This window comes from Mobula birostris, chromosome 5 (genome assembly GCF_030028105.1).
Source record: "Mobula birostris isolate sMobBir1 chromosome 5, sMobBir1.hap1, whole genome shotgun sequence".
Lineage (NCBI taxonomy): Eukaryota > Metazoa > Chordata > Chondrichthyes > Myliobatiformes > Myliobatidae > Mobula > Mobula birostris.
This window is the reverse complement of record NC_092374.1, coordinates 189646853-189671029: the sequence shown is the minus strand read 5'-3', so window position 1 is coordinate 189671029 and position 24177 is coordinate 189646853. Positions and strand designations below refer to the sequence as shown.

At 42.7% G+C, this 24177-nt stretch overlaps 1 protein-coding gene across 1 annotated transcript in view; it reads right to left on the bottom strand.

The window, feature by feature from the left end:
- Positions 1-4165: 4165 nt before the first annotated feature.
- The window catches only part of LOC140198159 (SLAM family member 9-like), a 70699-nt gene continuing 50687 nt past the window's right edge, over positions 4166-24177 (bottom strand). Inside the window, exons 2-6 of the mRNA XM_072259144.1 lie at positions 20201-20521; positions 18879-19169; positions 13113-13229; positions 10929-11002; positions 4166-5255 (exon numbers count right to left, since the gene is read on the bottom strand). Coding sequence (XP_072115245.1) covers positions 5100-5255; positions 10929-11002; positions 13113-13229; positions 18879-19169; positions 20201-20521 — 959 coding nt within the window. The 3' untranslated portion in view covers positions 4166-5099. The remainder of the gene's footprint in view (positions 5256-10928; positions 11003-13112; positions 13230-18878; positions 19170-20200; positions 20522-24177) is intronic.

Sequence of the window (24177 nt, the reverse complement as noted above, 5' to 3'; positions counted from 1 at the left end):
CTATAATTCCCCGGTTTCTCTCTCCCTCCTTTTTTAAAAAGTGGGGTTACATTAGCCACCCTCCAATCCTCAGGAACTAGTCCAGAATCTAACGAGTTTTGAAAAATTATCACTAATGCATCCACTATTTCTTGGGCTACTTCCTTAAGCACCCTGGGATGCAGACCATCTGGCCCTGGGGATTTATCTGCCTTCAATCCCTTCAATTTACCTAACACCACTTCCCTACTAACATGTATTTCGCTCAGTTCCTCCATCTCACTGGACCCTCTGTCCCCTACTATTTCTGGAAGATTATTTATGTCCTCCTTAGTGAAGACAGAACCAAAGTAATTATTCAGTTGGTCTGCCATGTCCTTGCTCCCCATAATCAATTCACCTGTTTCTGTCTGCAGGGGACCTACATTTGTCTTTACCAGTCTTTTCCTTTTTACATATCTATAAAAGCTTTTACAGTCCATTTTTATGTTGCCTGCCAGTTTTCTCTCATAATCTTTTTTCCCCTTCCTAATTAAGCCCTTTGTCCTCCTCTGCTGAACTCTGAATTTCTCCCAGTCCTCAGGTGAGCCACTTTCTCTGGCTAATTTGTATGCTTCTTCTTTGGAATTGATACTATCCCTAATTTCTCTTGTCAGCCACGGGTGCACTACCTTCCTTGATTTATTCTTTTGCCAAACTGGGATGAACATTTGTTGCAGTTCATCCATGCAACCTTTAAATGCTTGCCACCGTCAATCCTTTAAGTGTCATTTGCCAGTCTATCTTAGCTAATTCACGTCTCATACCTTCAAAGTTAGAGACCAAACATAGAGACCAAAATTGTACAGAGTACTCAAGGTGTGGCCTCACAAGTGCATTATACAGCTTAAGATCTGTAGGCGTGAACTCCACTGAGCGCATTATATAGCCCAGCTTTCTATGAGCCTTCCTGATCGCTTCCATGCATTGTCTAGATTTTGATAGTGATGAGTCTACCAGGACACGCAAATCCTTCTCATACAGATTCTGATACAGTGCACTTTCTAACAAGACCCACAATGTATATTTATATCTAATATTTCTACTTCCTATATGTAATAAATTACATTCACTTACATTAAATTTCATCTGCATTTATCTACGCACATCTGAATTTTGTTTAGATCTAACTGTATGGATTCTGCTGCCTGAATCAGTCCATTTCCCTAATTTTATGTCATCTGCAAACTTTACTAGTTTACTTGTTAAGTGCCTATCTAAATCATTAATGTAAATTAGAAACAGCAGTGCTCCCAAAACTGATCCCTGTGGAACCCCAGTTTTAATACCTTCTAGGTGTGAAAATGATGCTCTCACCATTTCCCTGCCCCCACCCCCCATTTCCAAGTTTAATCAGTCCTTAACTAACCGAAGCATACACCTGCCCAGTACATTAGTGCCCCTCTAGTTCAAATGCAACCTGTCCTGGTGGTACGGGTTCCATCTCCCCCAGAAGGTACTCCAATGTCCCATAAACCTATGCCCCTCTGACCATGATTTGAGCCATGCGTTAAATCCTCTGATCTCCTCCATCCTAGCTGGACTGGTGCTTGGTAGAAGCAGAACTTCCAAGAAGACCACCTTTTCAGTTTTGTCCCTAAGCTTCCCACCAAACTCTTTAAACCTGTATTGCGGAACTGACAGCCTGCCCTTACCTATGTCATTTGTTCTGATGTGGACAATGACAAATGGATCCACCCCACCTTTGGCCAGAAGCTTATCTACTCATCTAGGGAGATTTCCTAAATGTGCTCCTGGTAGGCAACCAACCATACAGGACTCCTTGTCAGTACGCACCCGATTCTCAACACCCCCACCCACAATTGAGTCCCCTACCATCACTGTTTCCTTTTTACGAGGTTTAGGTTTAGGATTAGAGAGGGTCGTGTGGGACCCCTCTGTCCTGCCTACTATTTCAGAGGTTTCATGGCTGTCGACGAGTATCGTCAGATGTTCAAAATGGTTGGTCACTTCCATCTCTGAAGTTGATACCCCGGACAGTGTGTACCTTTTACCCTGCACTTCTTTCCCATGGTCACACACCTGTCTCTTTCCTTCTGGTCTGGAGTTTCAATCTGTGGCTCTCTTCATGTGCACAGTATCTCTATGGGACATCTGGAGCACATCTGCCAATCTCTACAACATTGCATGTCAGCTACCTCCTCCTCAGGTTCAGCCACCTTGTTACAAGTAGTTGGTTCAGCTGACATTTCTAGCATATGAACCATCCAGGGGAGCATTATTACATGAATCTGAACATAAGGCAAGACTGACATTGCAGAGGCTGCATTATTATACTTTTACAGGGGAAGAACTACTGAAGATTAAGTGACTGTATTTATTTAAATTTTTTAAAGTAAACTACTATTTATACTGCTGTTCCTACTTTGCTCCTGATGTACCAGATAGCACCTAATGCCTAATGTGTGCTTGGACCTTCTCCGGACTTTCTAGATTTGCGTTCCCTGATCAATTTGCTTTCTCTGCTGGTAAACTGTATCGCAAAGCAACTTTTGGTCCTGCCTTGTCAGGCCTACAATAACTTCACCGCTATCTAATTATCAGCTCGCTTTTTCATCAAAATCACGCTAAGCGCCTCTATTACTGCTAGCGCTAACAGACTGCTTATGCAAACGTGAAAAATACCGGCCGCCCAAAACAAAGGATAGGCATTTCCTTTTCAGCCCCTGTAAGGCGACCAAACACAAGTTATTTTTAATGCTTGTCACCCAGTTCTAAATGTCCTTATTTGGTGGAAATATCAGATGTGTTTCCACACGGTGGAGAATTTTGTGAACTTCAATGAGATCGCCACTCATTCTTCTAAATTCTACAGAATTCAGGTTTAGGCTACGCAGACTCTCATTATACCACAAACTGAAATCAGTCTAGTGAAATGTCTCTGTATAACACTGATCTCTACATATCCCTCTGTCACAGTATGCCGGTCTGAGAAAGATCAATTTACTTTTGTCACTCAGTTTTCTATGCATTATTCAGTTGCCAGCCGCATCGATATATTACCCTCATTTGCATGCATTCACACATTGTAAATTCTAGCAATTTTTCTGCCATTAATGTTAAGCAAATGTGTCAGTAGATCTCTGCTTCATCTCTCTCCACTTTTCTAAAAAGTGGTTTGCAGTCACTAGGATTCCACTCTGCAGAACAACTCCGGAGTCTATAGAGAAATAGAAGACAGTAAGACAGCATTTCTTGGCTCAGCCACAGCCTGTTTTAAAACTGGTGTAGATTCTCCTGTTTTTACCAACACTTAATTTCCTTCAGGTCTCTTTCCCACAAGGGAAATTCTCTCGTATTTCTGACAGCTGATGGTTACTGCCATTTCCCTGTTTACATCACAAATTCTCCACTCTGCCTGTGCAAAAAAAACCCTGCCTGCTCTATTTTCCCTTTAGGCGAGAGTAGAAGTCAGAAGAAAACTCAGTATGGGCCTCAGTATTTAAAGCTAAAATTAATGATGTGGTTGTCAAACATTTCCGTAGTGCTACACTGTTTTTATCCAACGCTACGTGACAAATTTATGTTGGAGGGTTTTACATTTGCAAGTTTTTTGTTAATGTTAAATCATACCAAACCTGAAATTTAACAGGGCCTTCCTTTCATGATTTTCCTTTCTAAACCCAATGTGATGTTTGAAGCACTTGACAGGAATCTTAGACTGTTCTCTGAGAACCTCCTTCACTGAACCTGAAACCAGTGACTTACGAGCAAAGCTTTTGATCTCAATCTCCGATGTGGTTTTGACCAAATAGTAGTTGATCTATCGTCCCTTGGCCCTCTGGCCTACCTATATCACCCACCAACCCCTGTCTCTGTGTCTCACTCCTCTTCATGCTGTCTACCCCGTCCACTCTCAGTCCTGATGCAGAGTCTTGTTCCAGAGCTTTGACAATCTCTTTGCCTCCCTCTCCCCTACTTCACCCTTACAATCAGATGCTCCTTGAACTGCTGAGATCCTGCAGCAACTTGTCTTTTTGCTGGTAGTAGCTCCACTGCTTTTTCACCATTCCAGTGCATTAATCCTTCAAGGCACGCTGGAATTTCTAGGTCAGTGTTGTCACTGGGCCCTTTCTAAGCCACACCACCGAGCACCTTTGTTTAAAGCCATACCAATTCCAAATGCTTTGTTAACAAAATGAGAATATATTTGTGTTGGAAAAGAGCAAACATATCACCATCATACAGGGAAATGCATGAGTAAAAAAAGTTAATTAAATAAAATACAGAATGTCATGGCCGAACGATAACCATAACAAATAGGAAATGTTGGAAATACACTGTGGCTGACAGCTCATGCACAGCAATTCTACCTGAGTATACATATGTAGAGGCAGTGGTTTACTTAAAAATCCTCAAGCTCCTCTGCCAAAGATCATGTCTGATCAGGCTTTGGCTTAGCTCAAGTTTCCTGCGTAACCCTTGACTAACTGTAGACTAAAAATCTGGATTTTGCAGCCTTGCAATACGCAATGATTCAGCTTCCACAAAGTCCAAATGCTTACAATCTCTTGAGGAGAAACTCCACTTCATTGCCACCTTAAACTGTGATATTTCCTCAAACTAGATTCACCATGAGGAGAAACATCACCTCATCATCGATCTTGTCAAATTTATGCAGAATCTTGATCATCAGTACAGTCAGGGATTTACTGTATAACCTCCGATCAGCTTAGATTCAACCCACCCAATCTTTCCTTATAAGGTAACCCTTTGATTCCATGAATGAACCTAGTGAGTCTTCCCTGATCTTCCTTCAGTGAAAGCTATCCATCCATCACACTTATTCCTAACTCATCTGTGAGGTATAAACCATGCCTGCACCTTAGAACTCATCACCTTGCTGTGTATTTCCAACATTTCTTACTTAAATCTGTCCAGCTTCTCCCAGTCCTTCCAAATTGGATTCTCCTTGCAAGCCTGTTCCAATGCCTGGTCTGCTGTCCCGGTGTGCAAGCCAGTTGTGTCAGCTGTAGGCAGCGCCGAAAGTTGCTGAGCATAAAAATTGCTGGGATTAAAGGACATTTCAATGCCATGTTTATGTTTCATGTGGTGGATGATCAGCTTTCAGTGTTGAACTTCTGTTCCATGCTCGTTGCTGCCAACAATGTGTTCAAATCAGGATTGTATTTTATCTCATCGTATATCGTTGTGAGCTGTGCCCTTGGATTTTGATGTCCTTCATTGGCATCCAGTTGATGTAAATGTCCCTGTGGCTTGAAAGAAAGTAATTTCAATGAGCATGTGTTTAGATCGTGTGGTTATCTGAGTCACTCCTGAAACACATAGTCCAAGGATATAACGCAGAAGATTGTTTAAAGGGAATGGAATACAAGATAGTTTCAGAATTCAGTACTAGAAGATCAAGGATTTGAAAAGATCTGTATACAGTTTAAAGTAGAGGGTGAAACAGAGAGGTTTTGTGTTATAAAGTAATGTCAAAAGTGTTTTCCAATTGTTAGAGAACTTTGTACTATGGGACATGCAAGAAACAGTTTTATGATAATCTTCATCCATCTACCTCTGAAGAGGGAGCACTTTTGCACTAGTGTGGAGGTTTTACCCATGGAGGAAGCTTAATTCTATAAGACAAAGAGAGGGGCTACATTGTCCGGCGAAAGAGGAGCTTTCACAATGCCTGGTGGGATAATGCAGTAATATCTCTGCATGGAGTCACATACTGGGGCTTTGTGTTGTAAGGAGACAAATTTCTAAAATATCTGTATTATAGAAGGAAATACGGACTGTCAGGGTAATCCCAATGAAGAACATAGAACATAGAAATTTACAGCAAATTACAGGCCCTGCAGCCCACATTGTTGTTTCAACCATGTAACCTACTCTAGGAACTGCCTAGAATTTCCGTAGTGCATAGCCCTCTACTTTTCTAAGCTCCATGTACCTATCTAAGAGTCTCTTAAAAGACGCTGTTGATTCTGCCCCTCCACTATCACCGCCGGCAGTGCATTCCACACACCCACCACTCTCTGTGTGGAAACCTTACCCCTGACATCCCATCTGTACCTATTTTCAAGCACCTTAAAACTATGCCTCCTAGTGTTAGCCATTTCAGCCCTGTGAGAAAGCCTCTGGCTATTCACACGATCAATGCCCCTCATCATCTTATACACCTCTATCAGGTCACCTCTTATCCTTCATCGCTCCAAGGTGAAAAAGCCAAGTTCACTCAGCCTATTCTCAGAAGGCATGCTCCCCAATCTAGGCATCATCCTTGTAAATCTCCTCTGCACTCTCCCTATAGTATCTACTTCCTTCCTGTAGTGAGGTGACCAGACCTGAACACAATACTCCAAGTGGGGTCTGACCAAGATCATATAGCTGCAACATTACCTCATGGCTCTTGAACTCAATCCCACAGTTGAATAATGCGAACAACCCATATGCCTTCTTGACAACACTGTCAACCTGCGCAGCAGCTTTGAGTGTCCTATAGACACAGACTGCAAGATCTCCCAGATCCTCCACACTGGCAAGAGTGCAGAATACGAACCATCTACAACTACCCTTTGCCTTCTGTGTACAAGTCAATTCTGGATCCACAAAGCAAGGTCTCCTTGGATCCCATGCCTCCTTACTTTCTGAAGGAACTTTGAATGGGGAACCTTAGCAAATGTTTACTGAAATCCATATATACTACATCCAGGGCTCTACCTTCATCATTGTGTTTTGTTACATCCTCAAAGAATTCAATCAGACTCATAAGGCATGACTTGCCTTGTCAAAGCCATGCAGACTATCCCTAATCAGATTATATCTCTCCAAATGCTCATAAATCCTGCCTCTCAGAATCTTCTCCAACTCTTGCCCACTACTGAAGACAGGCTCACTGGTCTATAATTTCCTGGATTATCTCTACTCCCTTTCTTGAACAAGCAAACAACATATGCAATCCTTCAATCCTCCGGTACTCCTCCCGTCCCTGTTGATGATGCAAAGATCATTGCAAGAGGCTCAGCAATCTCCTCCCTCGCTTCTCACAGTAGCCTGGATTATATCTCATCCAGTCCCAGTGACTTAATGCTTTTCAAAACATCCAGCACATCCTCTTCCTTAATGTCTATATGCTCAAACTTTTCAGTCTGCTATAAGCTATCCCCACAACTGCCGAGGTCTTTTTTCCCTGGTGAATACTGAAGCAAAGTTTTCATTAAGTACCTCCGTTACCTCCTTCGACTCCATGCACACGTTTCCACTATTACACCTGATTGGTCCTATTCTTGCACGGCTCATCCTTTTGCTCTTCACATACTTGTAGAATGCCTTAGGGTTTTCCTTAATCCTGCTCACCAAGGCCTTCTCATGACCCTTCTGGCTCTCTTAATTCCATTCTTAAGCTCCTTCCTATCAACCTTGTAATTTTCTAGAGCTGTAACAGCACCTAGTTTCTTGATCCTTTCGTAAACTTTTCTTCAGTAGACTTTCTACATTCCTTAACCCTGCCATCCTTTCCCTGCCTTAATGGAACATACCAATGCAGAAATCCATGCAAGTGTTCTCTGAACATTTACCACATTTCTGCCATGCAGTTCCCTGAGAACATCTGCTCCCAAGTTCCTGCCGAAAAGCATCATATTTCCTCCTACCCCAATTAAATGTTTTCCCAAATTGTCTGCTCCGATCTGTCTCCAGTGCTTTGGTGAAGGAGATATTGTGATCACTATCTCCAAAATGCTCTCCCACCGAGCGATCTGACACTCGACCAGTTCATTTCCCAATACCAGATCAAGAACAGCCTTTCCTCTGGTTGACTTATCTACATATTGTGTCAGGAAACCTTCCTGAACACACCCTACAAACTCCACCCCATCTAAACCCCTTGCGCTAAGGAGATGCCAGTCAATATTAGGAAAGTTAAAATCTCCCATCACAGCAATCCTATTGTTATTGCACTGTTCCAGAATCTGCCTCCCTATCTGCTCCCCAATATCACTGCGGGTCTATAAAAAACACCCGGTATAGAGATATTGCCCCTTTTCTGTTTCTGACTTCCACCCACACTGACTCAGTAGACCATCCCTCCATGACTCATTAGCGGATGTAACCATGAAGGTTATCAGCTTATCAGGACTGCTTTAAATATGTGGTTGGTACTTCTAGCACTAACTGCCCTCTCACTCTGCTGGTTCTTGTTCCAGTTGTACTTGTTTTCTGATCACTCATTTTTATCTTTATTCAGACCCATGGTGTAGACCACAGTGACGGGTTAGTGCTGCAGTTTCTGCAGTCAACGTGAAAACCACATTGAGCTGCATAATCTCTACATTGCCTCACCAATGGGACAAAGTTTGTTGGGGTGATTTATTTTTTAAAATTACGGTTTTGTTTCCCCATGGACTTTCCCCTTCTCAATTGTAATCTTAATTGTATAATCCTCTAAAGACCTTCACCTCGTCTCTGGAATACTCGCAATTTAATCACACCACAATTGCTGCAGCCCATCAATTGTCAAATCCTGAAACAATGGAATCCTTCCCTAACCCTACAGTATTTTTCTGCCCTTTGTAAAACTAACTTCTGGCTGTCTGCTTACAGTTTATGTTAACCAACATAGTGCCAATTTTAGATCATTCCCATGAATTTTATTTTACTACATAAAAGGCAATACATAAATGCAAGGAAATTGTTAGAAGAGAAACCTTGTTGGTAGCAATAGATGCAATATGAGGGTGTGAGAGAAAACACACAAGAACAAAGATTACATGCAACCTCGATAAATTAGCAAAAAAGTGCCGAGAGAAATGCATGAGATTATGGCAGGAGTTAAACAGCAGATGTGAGAATAAGAGAGAAAGCTATAATTATATGCTGGGGTCTCATGGTATCAGATGGTTCCATGAGACTCAAGCATATAATTATAGCTTTCTCTCTTATTCTCACATCTGCTGTTTAACTCCTGCCATAATCTCATGCATTTCTCTCAGCACTTTTTCCAATTTATTGAGCTTGCATGTAATCTTTGTTCTTGTGTGTTTAAGTATAAGTATAAGACTGTTCTTGCATCCTATCTGATATGAATTCCAGGCTACGTTGAAATCACCAGAGGAGACTGTTCATGTGATAGGGATGAAACAATCCTTGAACTGACCTCATCTCAAAAAAAGGCACCTCACCCAATCCCATGACTGGTTTCTGGGCTCATGTTGTAATTTTGTTTTTATTCTTTTTTCTGGATCTGGCCATCTCTGAGAACGTCAGTGTTTGTTACCCATCCCTAATTGTCCTTGAGAAGGTGAAGGAACACATAAACGCAAGAAATTCTGGAAGGATGCTGGAAAGCGAAAGAAGCATACAAAATGCTGGAGGAATTCAGCTGGTCAGGCAGCATCTATGGAGGGAAATAAACAGTCGATGTTTTGTGCTGAGACCCTTCTTCAGTAACTGGAAAGGAAGGGGGACGACGCCAGAATAAAAAAGTAGGAGGATAGTAAAAAGGTGTTAGGTGAAGCCAACCTGATCAGAAAGGGAAAGAGCTGGAAAGGAAGGAATCTTCTGGGAGAGGAGAGTAGACCCTAGGAAGGAAGAGGGGATCTAGGGGTAGGTGATAGGCCAGAGTGGGGAATAGAAGAAGGGGAGAGTGGGGGGGGGAATTTACTGAAAGGAGAAATTGATATGTCATTACATTGGAGGCTATCCAGACAGAATACAAGGTGTTATTACTAATAATAATAATAAACGCTTAACTGATCCTGAGTGGGAAATCCTTTCATACTTAGCAATATGCAGACTTAACTAATAATAAAGTACAGAATAATAGCATACACAATAATAATTTACCAATGTGCAATTATAATGTACGAAATAATAAAACAGAGACTATTATACTGTGATGTGTGTTCTCCTGTCACACAGAGATGAACTGTTGTAAAAGCATATTTCATCAGTTAGGAAAGATTTTCTTTAACAATCCTTGTGACAGCAGAGCTGAATGAGCCTGTTCAAAAGGGTGTTCTGCTACTTATTCAGTAGGTCATGGGAGTAGAGGATGTGCCACATTGTCCATAATGGATAACAGTTTGTTTAGTAACCTCTCTACCACCAACTCAATATTTGGTACCTAATAAAGTGGGCACTGAGTTTGTATCTGTTTGTTTACCTTTGGTGAGTCTAACCCCTGTAATACATTACCCAGCAGTCCTCCAAATAGAGTCTGGCTGTGTAAAGCAGATCTCCACTACCTCAAGGGTATTTAAGGATAGGGAATAATTGCTGGCCTTTCCAGTAAACACCACATCCCACAATTAAAGGGCAAGGAAGTATTGTGGCAGGTGGGTGCAGTGTTGCTTCCAGATGGCTGAGACACCCCTCAGCAAAGTAACTAATGGACACAGCTGCCCTATCCAGTTCTGCAGACGCCGAGGATATTGTTCAGCAGTAGTGTTGATGAAAAGGAAGGAGCCATATCCATTTACAAGCTAGTAATTCAGTGAAGGAGTGATCTTACAATAATGAGGTTGGGAGAAAATTGAAAATTTTCATGGCTGTTTGAGATTTGGCAGCACATGAAAGGGGAGGAGGCAGAAACCCTCACCACATCTGATGTGCTGCATCCTACAATGTTACAAGCAGAGCTGGAGAGGAATTAGTATTGTTAGCTCTGCTTGGATGATATGGATACAATGGGCTGAATGAGATGTACGGTAATATTTTGTGACATAATCAAATTGCAATCCTCGTGCAAAGCAAGAAGCCTTTATCAAATGGAACCTCCCCACACCATCACATAGAAGACAAGAGTTGAAGCAGAGAAGGAAGGGCGTGAACAGCTTTGCTGTTGTTGAAAGTATCACTAGATATTTGTTATTGAAACAGAGGAAAGTGGAGAGAATGGGAGAGAGTAGACCCAGTAGACGTTTACAGCTTGTACTGACCTGGTCCCTGGCAAGGTTTGCTCTCCTGATCACAGCATACAGCACTGATTCACTTCTCCCTTCAGTGTTAACAGCTTTAAATAAAAAACAGTTGCTGTTGGAATCATGTCTGGATGCTCCTTCTGTTTTGATTTCAGAAAACATTTTCTCTAAATATCTTTCCCCTTAAAGGTTATCTGTGCTGAATTCTTCCACCAGCCATAACTTCTCTATTCAAAACCCTGACTGACTACACAACCACAAGGACATCTCAGAGGAGTCTGACCTTATTCTTAACGGGCACATTGTGGGCATTCCCTTTCACTGACCTACCCAGCTGCCATCCAGCCCCATTAGGAACTTTCACTAGGAATGAAGTATCCAGTTATTTCTCGTTGGTATTAAAGCTGTATAGTAGACTTCGGTCAAGGGAAAATCGCAAACTTGTCCTCAGATGAAAAACAAAACTCTGGTGGTGTTCCATTCTTCATGGTAAACTGAATTGAGAGTCCTCTTCATTGCCAAAACAATTTAAGAAAATGCAGTATCTGTGCCCAGTCTAGGTGAATTGACATTTACATCGTGATATTGAACCCCTGAATCATCCCTCTTGTTGATCATCTCCAGTTTCCACAATACAATGAACTGATTTGATCAGTTCTAAATGTTATATTTTGTTCATGTCACCAGTGTGGTAGAATGCAAGAAGACGAGGAAATATGAAGGAATTGCTCAAGCGGGTAAAGAATAATAGCCTTGCATTTGTACAGTTCTGCCTAAGGTGCCACAAGGGAATAGACCAGAGGTTAGACCAGTTTAACCTATGGGCAATGTTCCCAAAGCTTGGCTGTTCCTGGTTTCCCTTATCCTTTCCTTCAGACATATTCAAATCCGGTGAAGCCACTGAATTACAGACAGGAGCAGACAGTATGGGGAAGGAGCAGGAATCCAAACAAGTTCCCCCCATTGACCTTACTTTTCCAACATAAAGCATTCCTGCCATTCTACCTGTCTCACTGGTTCTTCAGACGTCCAAGTCATAAGCATTTTAATTACCTTTAATCTCCATTGAAAGATTCTGAGAATAGATTCTTTATGTCCTCAGCACATTCTAAAATAATGATTGCATGCAGTACTCGCTTTGTTACCTCAACTCCTCCCTTAATGTACAGCATCCAAGAAATATTTGCAGTTAATAATGAAACCCATGCAATTCAGTTAAGAGGTTACATTGTATGTGATCTAGTTTAGATAGAATGCAGATATATGAATATCAGTTAAACCTTTAAGATCAGATTGCATCACATGGCCCTTCGCAGCAAGAGGCATCACTGTTCTGCAATGTACTGCTGTTAGGAGTGAGGTAACTTGGATCCTTTCAACTCAGATCTTGCTGTTGTAAAATAGTTCCAATTTGTGGTTCAGACTTTGACCGTGCATATTCTTAGATCCCATAAGATCCACACCCCAGGCATTGCAGAATATACAAGGAATTCCGTTCCTTTTTGTGGTGCACAACAAAGAGGAAGCTGGGGTCAGTTGTGCTGGTGGTGGACAAATGTTTCTGATCAGGTTGGTAACTCCAGTCAGGTGAAGGCCGAGATCTTGTTTAATGTTGTGGGTTTCAACCATGGCAATAAAGGGTGTGTGGTGCAAGGTATGAAGAAGGGACACAATGCCAATGCCTGAAATAGAACCACCATGTTGGAATTTATGCAGGAAGGTACCCTAAGTGGTTCAGAAGAAGGAATGACAGGCACCGAAAAGATTTCTTTTGCAGAGACAGGCTGAGAAATGGTGCTCACCATTCTGAACTGAAGTAAAACCCCAGGGAGTGTGGGGGTTGAGCACCACTGTGCCTACCTGGGATGCTCTGTGACAAGCCACAAAAGGAACCTGAACCCATGTCATACACATTGGAAAGCACCACATTTTATTGTCGCTGAATTCCATGATACACATAGCACACATGTTGGAGCTTATGGGCAGTTATCCCTCAGTTCAATGACTTGTTTTGAATTCCTGCTCAGGAGATGGTATAGTCTCACTCTACTAATGATTGCCAGGCGACAGTCACTAGTTGACTGATTGGAACTAAAGTCAGAGACTCCATTAACAAAGACTAGCTTGAACCCAACTATTGTGAAGGGCTATTACAATGGAATACACTTGTGTGACTTAATAGGAATATTCAAGAGTACCTGCCTTCATTGACCTTGGGTTCTCTGTTCCAATACAGCACGAAAAGGATAGCCACGAGGAAAAATATCAGAACAGCAGCGATAATTAAACCAATGTGGAGTGGCCTCAGTAGCTTCTCACCTAAAAAGGAATGACATTCATCTGTGATTTTCTCAACATGTTAGTACACAGGAAAATTAATTACACTTGGTTTAAAATAGGAAATACAACAGAATGGAGAAGCTGAGATCAAGAGAAGAGCTGATAGAGATTTGCAAGATGACAACTGGATTAACCATGGTAAAGGGAGGGATGCTGGTCCTATGAGCAGATGGTTCAAGAATCTGAGTTTACAGGGGCAAAGCGTCAAAATGGGAAGGGGCTGGAAGATGGGACTGATTAGAGGGTGGCTATGATCTGCAGCTCACTATAGTATGGGTGGTGATTGATGTGAGAATCAATCAGAGCTTTTAAAAGAACAATAGAAATAACCTAGCATTAAAAAAAAAATTATCCATCACTGAGGGAGAAGGGACAATTGGACCGACCTGAATACAGTACTAGAATCATTAAGCAAAATGACCTCCAATAAAGTTTTGTCATTGCAGAGAAGATGAAAACACAAAAAGAACAAACTGGAGGTCTCAACTTTCTACATCATGGCCCTGTCCTTGGAAGGAGCCTTTCAGAATAAAAATTATCCAGCCAATTCCTTCCTCATTTCACTGATATATTCAAAATAATCATTAAACCAGATTAATCATCAATGAAAGTATTCCTGAAAGAAAGAAAATTGTACTGTTCAAAGATCATGTGGGTGGTGGCATACAACACCATTCCGGCAAAGGATTAGACCAAAGGACATAGGGGCAGAAACGGGCCATTTGGCCCATCGAGTCTGCTCCATTATTCCATCATGGCTTTTTAAATTTTCCCTTTCAATTCCATTCTCCTATATTCGTATGTGTACTTTGATGCTTTACTAGTCAAGGACCTATCGACCTCCTTTATAAATATATCTAATGGCTGGGTGTTCATTGCACAGATTCACCACCCTCATTTAGTGCTCAGCTTTATCACGGCTTAAATTTTTGACAATTTTGTAACTTATTCTCATTTATTGAATTTGAGGGGCTGTGTGATACCGAAGGGTTTAGTGTTAATGCTTTTAGAGTGGCAGCAACCTAGGTTCATTCTCCAATGCTGTCTGTAAAGAGTTTGTACGTTTTCCACATGACTGCATGTGTTTCCTCTGGGGTGCCCTAGTTTCCACTCGCATTCCGAAAATGCATAGTTTGTAGGATAATTGGTCCCATGGGTGTAACTGAACAGCGCAGGCTCATTTACACCGGAATGGCCTGTTACCCTGCTGTATCTCTAAATAAATATAAATCTTAAATGTTTCCTATTACTAGTAATTAACCTCACGTAACCTCACCCAAGCAAGGCTGCAGGACCAGATGGTGTCAGTACCAGGGTGCTCAAAGCCTGTGCCCCTCAGCTATGTGGAGCACTTCGCCATGTCTTCAACCTGAGCCTGAGGCTCTGGAGGGTTCCTGTATTGTGGAAGACGTCCTGCCTCGTCCCTGTGCCGAAGACGCCGCGACCCAGCGGCCTCAATGACTACAGACCAGAGGCATTGACCTCCCACATCATGAAGACCCTGGAGAGACTTGTTCTGGAGCTGCTCCAGCCTATGGTCAGGCCACACTTAGAACCCCTCCAGTTCACCTACCAGCCCCGACTAGGAGTTGAGTATGCCACCGTCTACCTGCTGAACCGTGTCTATGCCCACCTGGACAAGCCAGCGAGCACTGTGAGGGTCATGTTTTTTGACTTCTCCAGTGTGTTCAACACCATCTGCCCTGCTCTGCTGGGGGAGAAGCTGACAGCGATGCAGGTGGATGCTTTCCTGCTGTCATGGATTCTTGATTACCTGACTAGCAGACCACAGTACGTGTGCTTTCAACACTGTGTGTCCGACAGAGTGATCAACAGCACTGGGGCTCCATACGGGACTGTCTTGTCTCCCTTTCTCTTCACCATTTGCACCTCGGACTTCAACTACTGCACAGAGTCTTGTCATCTTCAGAAGTTTTCTGATGACTCTGCCATAGTTGGATGCATCAGCAAGGGAGATGAGGCTGAGTACAGGGCTACGGTAGGAAACTTTGTCACATGGTGTGAGCAGAATTATCTGCAGCTTAATGTGAAGACTAAGGAGCTGGTAGTAGACCTGAGGAGAGCTAAGGTACCGGTGACCCCTGTTTCCATCCAGGGGGTCTGTGTGGACATGGTGGAGGATTACAAATACCTGGGGATATGAATTGACAATAAACTGGACTGGTCAAAGAACACTGAGGCTGTCTACAATAAGGGCCAGAGCCATCTCTATTTCCTGAGGAGACTGAGGTCCTTTAACATCTGCTGGACGATGCTGAGGATGTTCTACGAGTCTGTGGTGGCCAGTGCTATCATGTTTGCTGCTGTGTGCTGGGGCAGCAGGCTGAGGGTAGCAGACACCAAAAGAATCAACAAACTCATTCGTAAGGCTAGTGATGTTGTGGGGATGAAACTGGACTCTCTCACGGTGGCGTCTGAAAAGAGGATGCTGTCTAAGTTGCATGCCATCTTGGTCAATGTCTCCCATCCACTACATAATGTACTGGGTGGGCACAGGAGTACATTCAGCTAGATTCTCATTCCACCAAGATGCAACACAGAGCGTCATAGGAAGTCATTCCTGCCTGTGGCCATCAAACTTTACAACTCCTCCCTTGGAGGGTGAGACACCCTGAGCCAATAGGCTGGTCCTGGACTTATTTCCTGGCATAATTTATGTATTACTATTTAACTATTTATAGTTTTTATTACTATTTATTATTTATGGTGCAACTGTAACGAAAACCAATTTCCCCCCGGGACCAATAAAGTATGACTATGACTATGACTATGACATATATATTTCTGCCAAATTCAAGGAAATCAGAACTAAAATGCTGAATCTGAAGGTTTAAGTATTGGAAAGTGTCAATAGATTAATTATAAATATTTTATTTGAACCCAGGAAGAAGCCCAAAGGAAAATAAAACCACTAATTTGAAAGCAGAAAGTCAACAAAAAGCAGTTTTAGATAAGCGGCTTAACGAAGAGGCTCTCCCGTGAGCTAGTGTGACACATCCTCATTACCAGCTCTCCAGGCCTGATTGGGTACTGAAAAGGCAGTGTAATCAACAACTAATTGTTCCCTGAAGAGAGTCCAACAGCCCATTCAGTGGGAGGTCAATAAATGCTGGCCTTTTCAGTGACACTAACATTCAGTAAAGGAACAAAAAAATTTTGTGTGTCAGTTATTTCCTGCAACATACTTGTGATGACACATGCATGAAACTACAGTGCACAGAATCCCTACACTACAGAAGGAAGCTAGCCAACTGTCAAATTAGGGCCACCAATCCCAGCATTCCCACTCCCTTGTTTTTTCCGCACAGCCCAAGAAAATCATTTTCTCTTTTGGAAACCGAAATTAACTGTTTCCTCCAATCCTACACATAGTTGATTGCAAAGCACTGTGACAGTCATGTTTTTTGACTTCTCTGGTGCGTTCAACACCATCTGCCCTGCTCTGCTGTGGGAGAAGCTGACAGCGATGCAGGTGGATGCTTTCCTGCTGTCATGGATTCTTGATTACCTGACTGGCAGACCACAGTACATGTGCTTGCAACGCTGTGTGTCTGACAGAGTGATCAGCAGCACTGGGGCTCCACAGGGGACTGTCTTGTCTCTCTTTCTCATCACCATTTACACCTCGGACTTCAACTACTGCACAGAGTCTTGTCATCTTCAGAAGTTTTCTGATGACTCTGCCATAGTTGGATGCATCAGCAAGGGAGATGAGGCTGAGTACAGGGCTACGGTAGGAAACTTTGTCACATGGTGTGAGCAGAATTATCTGCAGCTTAATGTGAAAAAGACTAAGGAGCTGGTAGTAGACCTGAGGAGAGCTAAGGTACCGGTGACCCCTGTTTCCATCCAGGGGGTCTGTGTGGACATGATGGAGGATTACAAATACCTGGGGATACGAATTGACAATAAACTGGACTGCTCAAAGAACACTGAGGCTGTCTACAAGAAGGGTTAGAGCCATCTCTATTTTCTGAGGAGACTGAGGTCCTTTAACATCTGCCGGACGATGCTGAGGATGTTCTATGAGTCTGTGGTGGCCAATGCGATCATGTTTGCTGTTGTGTGCTGGGGCAGCAGGCTGAGGGTAGCAGACACCAAAAGAATCAACAAACTCATTCGTAAGACCAGTGATGTTGTGGGGATGGAACTGGACTCTCTGACGGTGGTGTCTGAAAAGAGGATGCTGTCCAAGTTGCATGCCATCTTGGACAATGTCTCCCATCCACTACATAATGTACTGGTTGGGCACAGGAGTACATTCAGCCAGAGACTCATTCCACCGAGATGCAACACAGAGCGTCATAGGAAGTCATTCCTGCCTGTGGCCATCAAACTTTACAACTCTTCCCTTGGAGGGTCAGACACCCTGAGCCAATAGGCTGGTCCTGGACTTATTTCCTGGCATAATTTACATATTACTATTTAACTATTTATGGTTTTTATTACTATTTAATTATTTATGGTGCAACTGTAACGAAAACCAATTTCCCCTGGGATCAATAAAGTATGACTATGACTATAAAGCACAACCACTCCTTGTTCCCTCCCACTGCTCGTGCCTTTCCACCCAGTATCTGTGGCTTGTAGCCATGGAAACATCTGCTAATGGAAAAATATTAAGGATACATCAAGATGTATAAAATGATAAGAATGGACAGCCATTCGGAAATGGCTAATATAAGAGGGCATAATTATATAGTGATTGGAGAATAGTACAGAGCGTTCAATAGTTCCAAAGAATGTCTGCAGTATACATCCTGAAAGTTTTACCCTCTGCAGATGACCTCAAAACAGAAGAAAAATCCCAAGGAATGAATGACAGAAAAGATGTAAGAACCCCAAAGCCCCTTGTCCCCTCCCACACACAAGCAACAGCAAGCAGCTTCAACCCTCTCCCCACTTTTTCCAGCAGAGAGCATCAACACTCCCACCAGTTGTGATGCAAGAAACAGCAGAGCCCCAAAGAAAGACCATGGTCTACAGTCCATAAAAGAAAACTGTTCTACATCCCTCAGGCTCTCTCTCTCACCTAGGCAGAGACAGATATCACTCCTTCTACTGTAGTAGAGGGACACACAGTTGCTGTTTTGATGTTAATACCACTTTTATTTGAGTTTCCCCCAACTCAGGAACCAGCAGCACTCACTCACTCACCATCGAGACAGAGAGAGAGTGATCATCCGAGTGCAGACACCTCTGACAGTCGCACCCGTTGTCTCGATGTTTCAGTTCCCAATGATGCTTCAGTGTTTGACATCGGCAAGAAATCAGGTCAACAAATCAAGTCCACGGAAGGTCACAACCCGAAGGCGCTATCTTCCAAGCCTCTCCTGGAGATATTGAAAATGCGGCCGATTGGCAAGCTCCAAGAACAGGAACATGCTGCTGTCAAGCTCTGACTCACCCATAGATCGGGCCAGAATGAATAGGCAGCAAAGTTAAATCTGGAGTTTTATACTCAGTTTGCATACTTCTAAAAATCATTGATCTATTTCAGACCTGACCTGATCCATTGTTTGGGTATTGAAACTAGAACAGAAAGGAAATAAATAACTGTCACTATTTGACAAAGGTTTACGGGTGTTAAAGAAGTAATGCACCAACCTTCAGTGACAAGACAGAGCTTTCTGAGATCCACACTCATAGTTGCCTCACTGACAGGGTTTGTCACTGTGCAGTTGTACACTGTGTTGTTATCACTCAGCCTTAAGGACAATTCCAGCCTTCTCCGTCCATCAGTCAGTACATGTGACTCATCGGCCATGACTTCATCATCTTCTGTCCACCAAGAGTAAACTGGCTCCGTGCCACGCTCCAATAAACAGTGCAAACTAATGTTACATACCTCACCTGAGTTGAACTTACTGCTGTTTATTACTGGTGTTGATACAGATTCTGTTTATAAGAAAAACACAAATGAAGATAATGGTTATCAACAACTAGGTATTAGCCATGAGCCTCTCACAAGAACTTTGAGAAGGGCTAGGAGAAGCCTGCTCTGCCATTCATCAATCTCATTTTTATCCTATCCTAAATTCCTTTTATATACAAAAAATCTATCTACTTTAGTATTGATTGACCTTAATAATTAAGTCTCCCCAGTCTTCTAGAGTAGTCCTACTCCTTAATCTAGCCTCTCAGGCTGGGCAGATATCCACCAAGCATCCACTCTATTAAGAGCTATGAGATTCGTTTCTTAAGTTTTGGTGAGATTACCTTTCATTCTTCTGAACCTTTAGGAATACAGGTGCACACTACTCAGTCTCTTGAATGGAAACCCATCCATCCCAGGAACTGTACTGCTGACATTTAGTTAGAACTCCCATGTATGTCACGTTTTAAATAAGGAGACCAAAATGGAACTCCTTATTTACAGCTCTGAGTACTAGGAACTCCTTATTTACAGCTCTGTGAGTACTAGGAACATTTGTTGTCCATATTATCTCTGTTCCACGTGGATTTTCAGTTAGCAAGCTCAATAGACCAGCACCTTTCTCTCCTGTTCTTCACTTTCACATCACTTCTGCACTGTACAATTCTCCTTCCAAATAGTAAGGAGGAGAGGTAAATGCTGCTGACGTACCCTCTCACCACTGAACATTGTGGTTTCTGGGACAATAGGATGTGTACGCAGGTGGCAGCAAGTATTTATTTTAAGAGATCATACTGTCCGATGGCTTAGTGTTCCCTCCCAGAAAGGAACCATCCTACTTTTTTGCAGGCAGTATGTACAGTGAACTGAACAGACAGTGCTTCAGACCGGGTCCTTCACAAAAGCAAGTGCTGCATCTGAGCAGTGTTTCAGTGTTCCCTCTGCCTTGTGTATCCCACAGGCTTCAGCTCAGACCACAAACATCTCCCCTTTCATCTTTAATTACTCTAAAAATGTCAGACCAGAATATATATTATAATGAAAATAATATTACCATAAATTTGCAGTTCCGTCACTCTCTGATGGAGGTCTGTATCAGTCCTTGCATTTATTTCGTACAGACCTTCATCACTGTCTGTTAGGTTCCATATTTCCAGGCTATAGTCCTTCAGGTTTAATGTTATCCTCTTTCTGTTACAAGTTGCTGGGCTGTTTGTATATTTCACACATAATTGAATCTTTTTTTGATGAGATGAATTTGTATAGTCCCAAGCAATGCCTGAAATGTTTTGTCCAGGCAGATTTCCTGGCAAAACGACTGACTGTCCCAGTGTCCCATTCACCACATGACGAGTAGCCAGATTCCCATCAGTCTCTGCCAGAAATGAAACAGAAGGACAAATCATTAGAGTCATTAGTCTCAGTGTGTTGGTGTCCACATTTCCACAGCAGGGCAACTCTAGCAGGGTCCCAAATCTGAGGGACAAGGGTCAGCAGGCACATGAGAACACCACCACATGTTGGGGCGATGCCCTTTTACCTCAGTGGCACACGTGCTATCTAATGACCATGGAGGAAAACAATTAAAACACAAAAGTGGTTTCTGATAGAACAGCTATGCTCCACACAAGGCTGTGAATACACAGTGCATTTTTGTTTGTGACATGGGAGACTGCAGTTGTTGGTACATAGAAATAATCTGCTGGAGGAGATCAGCATTTCAAACTGCTTCTATGGTGGTGGGGGGGGTCGATTAATGTTTTGGGTAGAAATCCTGCATCATTACTTACCCTCACAGATGCTGCCTGACCTGCTGAGTTCCTCCAGCAGTTTATGTTTTTTTTGCCACAGTTTAATTGCATTGGCACAACATTTATCATTGCTGGCTCTAAACCCTAGAACTCCCTCCCCAACACCACTGTGGGGGCATCTTCCCCAGAACCACTAAAACTGTTCCAGAAGGCAGCTTACCAGTACTTCTCAAGGGCAGTTTGTGATGACCAGTAATGGTGACCTTGACAGCAAAGTACAGGGTGGAGAAGAGAAATGGTGGGAGAAAAATCAGGTCCCATAAACTACAATAGGCACACTCAGTCATCACTTTATTCAGTTCATAGAACCATAGAACCATAGCCCCATAGAATATTACAGCACAGAAATAGGCCTTTTGGCCATTCTTGGCTGTGCCGAACCTTTTTTCTGCCTAGTCCCACTGATCTGCACCTGGACCATATCCCTCCATACACCTCTCATCCATATACCTGTCCAAGTTTTTCTTAAATGTTAAAAGTCAGCCCGCATTTACCACTTCATCTGGCAGCTCATTCCACACTCCCACCACTCTCTATGTGAAGAAGTTCCCCCACTAATGTTCCCTTTGAACTTTTCCCCCTTCACCCTTAACCCATGTCCTCTGGTTTTTTTTCTCCCCTTGCCTCAGTGGAAAAAGCCTGCTTGCATTCACTCTATCTATACCCATCATAATTTTATATACCTCTATCAAATCACCCCTCATTCTTCTACACTGCAGGGAATAAAGTCCTAACCTATTCAACCTTTCTCTGTAACTCAGTTTCTCAAGTCCTGGCAACGTCCTTGTAAACCTTCTCTGCACTCTTCCAACCTTATTAATATTCTTCCTGTAATTTGGTGACCAAAACTGCACACAATACTCCAGATTCGGCCTCACCAATACAACCTCATCATAACATTCCAACTCTTATACTCAATACTTTGATTTATAAAGGCCAATGTACCAAAAGCTCTCTTTACGACCCTATCTACCTATGACGCCACTTTTAGGGAATTTTGTATCTGTATTCCCAGATCCCTCTGTTCTACTGCATTCCTCAGTGCCTTACCATTTACTTTGTAAGGTCTACCTTGCTTTGTCCTTCCAAAGTGCAAAAACTCACACTTGTCTGTATTAAACTCCATCTGCCATTGTTCAGCGCAGTTTTCCAGCTGGTCCAAGTCCCTCTGCAAGCTTTGAAAACCTTCCTCACTATCCACTACACCTCCAATCTTTGAATCATCAGCAAATTTGCTGATTCAATTTACCACATTATCATCGAGATCATTGATATAGATGACAAATAACAATGGACCCAGCACTGACCCCTGTGGCACACCACTAGTCACAGGCCTCCACTCAGAGAAGCACTCCTCTACTACCACTCTCTGGCTTCTTCCATTGAACCAATGTCTATTCCAATTTACTACCTCTCCATGTATACCTTGCAACTGAATCTTCCTAACTAATGTCCCATGCGGGACCTTGTCAAAGGCCTTACTGAAGTCCATGTCGACAACATCCACTGCCTTCCCTTCATCCACTTTCCTGGTAACCTCCTTGAAAAACTCCAATAGATTTGTTAAACATGACCTACCACGCACAAAACCATGTTCACTCTCCCTAATAAGTCCCTGTCTATTTAATTACTTGTAGATCCTATCTCTTAGTACTCCTTCCAATAATTTACCTACTACCGACGTCAAACTTACCGGCCAATTTCCTGGATCACATTTAGAGACTTTGTAAACAATGGAAGAACATGAGCTATCCACCAATCCTCCGGCACCTCACCCGTAGATACTGACATTTTAAATATATCTGCCAAGGCCCCTGCAATTTCAACACCATTCTCCTTCAAGGTCCGAGGGAATACCCTGTCAGGTGTTGGGGATTTATCTACTCTGACTTGCCTCAAGGTAGCAAGCACCTCCTCCTCTTCAATCTGTATAGGTTCCGTGCCAATTTCCCTAGTAAATACAGAGGCAAAAAATCCATTCAAGACCTCCCCTGTTTCTTTTGGTTCCACTCTGATCTTCAGGAGGACCAATTTTATCCCTTACCATCCTTTTGCTCTTAATATACCTGTGGAAGCTCTTTGGATTATCCTTCACCTTGACTGCCAAAGCAACCTCATGTCTTCTTTTAGCCCTCCTGATTTCTTTCTTAAGTATTTTACGCACTTTTTATACTCCTCAAGCACGTCATACATCTCTCTCTTCTTCTTTATCAGAGTTCCAATATCCCTTGAGAACCAAGATTCCTTATTCTTAATTCACTTTGCCTTTAATCCTGACAGGAACATACAAACTCTGCGCTCTCAAAATTTCTCCTTTGAAGGCCTCCCACTTACCAATCACATCCTTGCCAGAGAACAACCTGTCCCAATCCACGCTTTTTAGATCCTTTCTCATTTCTTCAAATTTGGCCTTTTTCTAGTTTAGAACCTTAACCCGAGGACTAGATCTATCTTTATCCGTGATCAAGTTGAAACTAATGGTGTTATGATCACTGGAACCAAAGTTCTCCCCTACACACACTTCCGTCACCTGTCCTAACTCGTTTCCTAACAAGAGATCTAATATTGCATATTCTCTAGTTGGTACCTCTATATATTGATTTAGAAAACTTTCCTGAACACATTTTACAAACTCTAACCTGTCTAGACCTTTAACAGTATGGGAGTCCCAATCAATTTGTGGAAAATTAAAATCCCCTACTATCACAACTTTATGTTTCCTGTAGTTGTCTGCTATCTCTCTGCAGATTTGCTCCTCCAATTCTCGTTGACTATTGGGTGGTCTATAATACAACCCCATTAATGTGGTCATACCTTTCCTGTTTCTCAGCTCCACCCATTTGGCCTTGGTAGACAAGCCCTCTAATCTGTCCTGTCTGAGCACTGCTGTAGCATTTTCCCTGACTAGCAATGCCGCCACGCCTCCCCACCCGCCCCTCCCGCCCCTCCCGCCCAGCCTTCATTCCTCTGCCTCTATCATGTCTGAAACATTGGAATCCTGGAACATTAAGCTGCCAGTCCTGCCCCTCCTATAGCCAAGTTTACTGATGGCTATAATGTCGTAATACCTTGTGTCTATCCACACCCTCAGCTCATCAGCCTTCCCCACAATACTCCTTGCATTGAAATAGACACACCTCAGAAGATTATTACCACCACACACAACGCTTCTAATTGTGACTTGGCATGAACTTTTAACATCATTTATTTTGACCCCCGC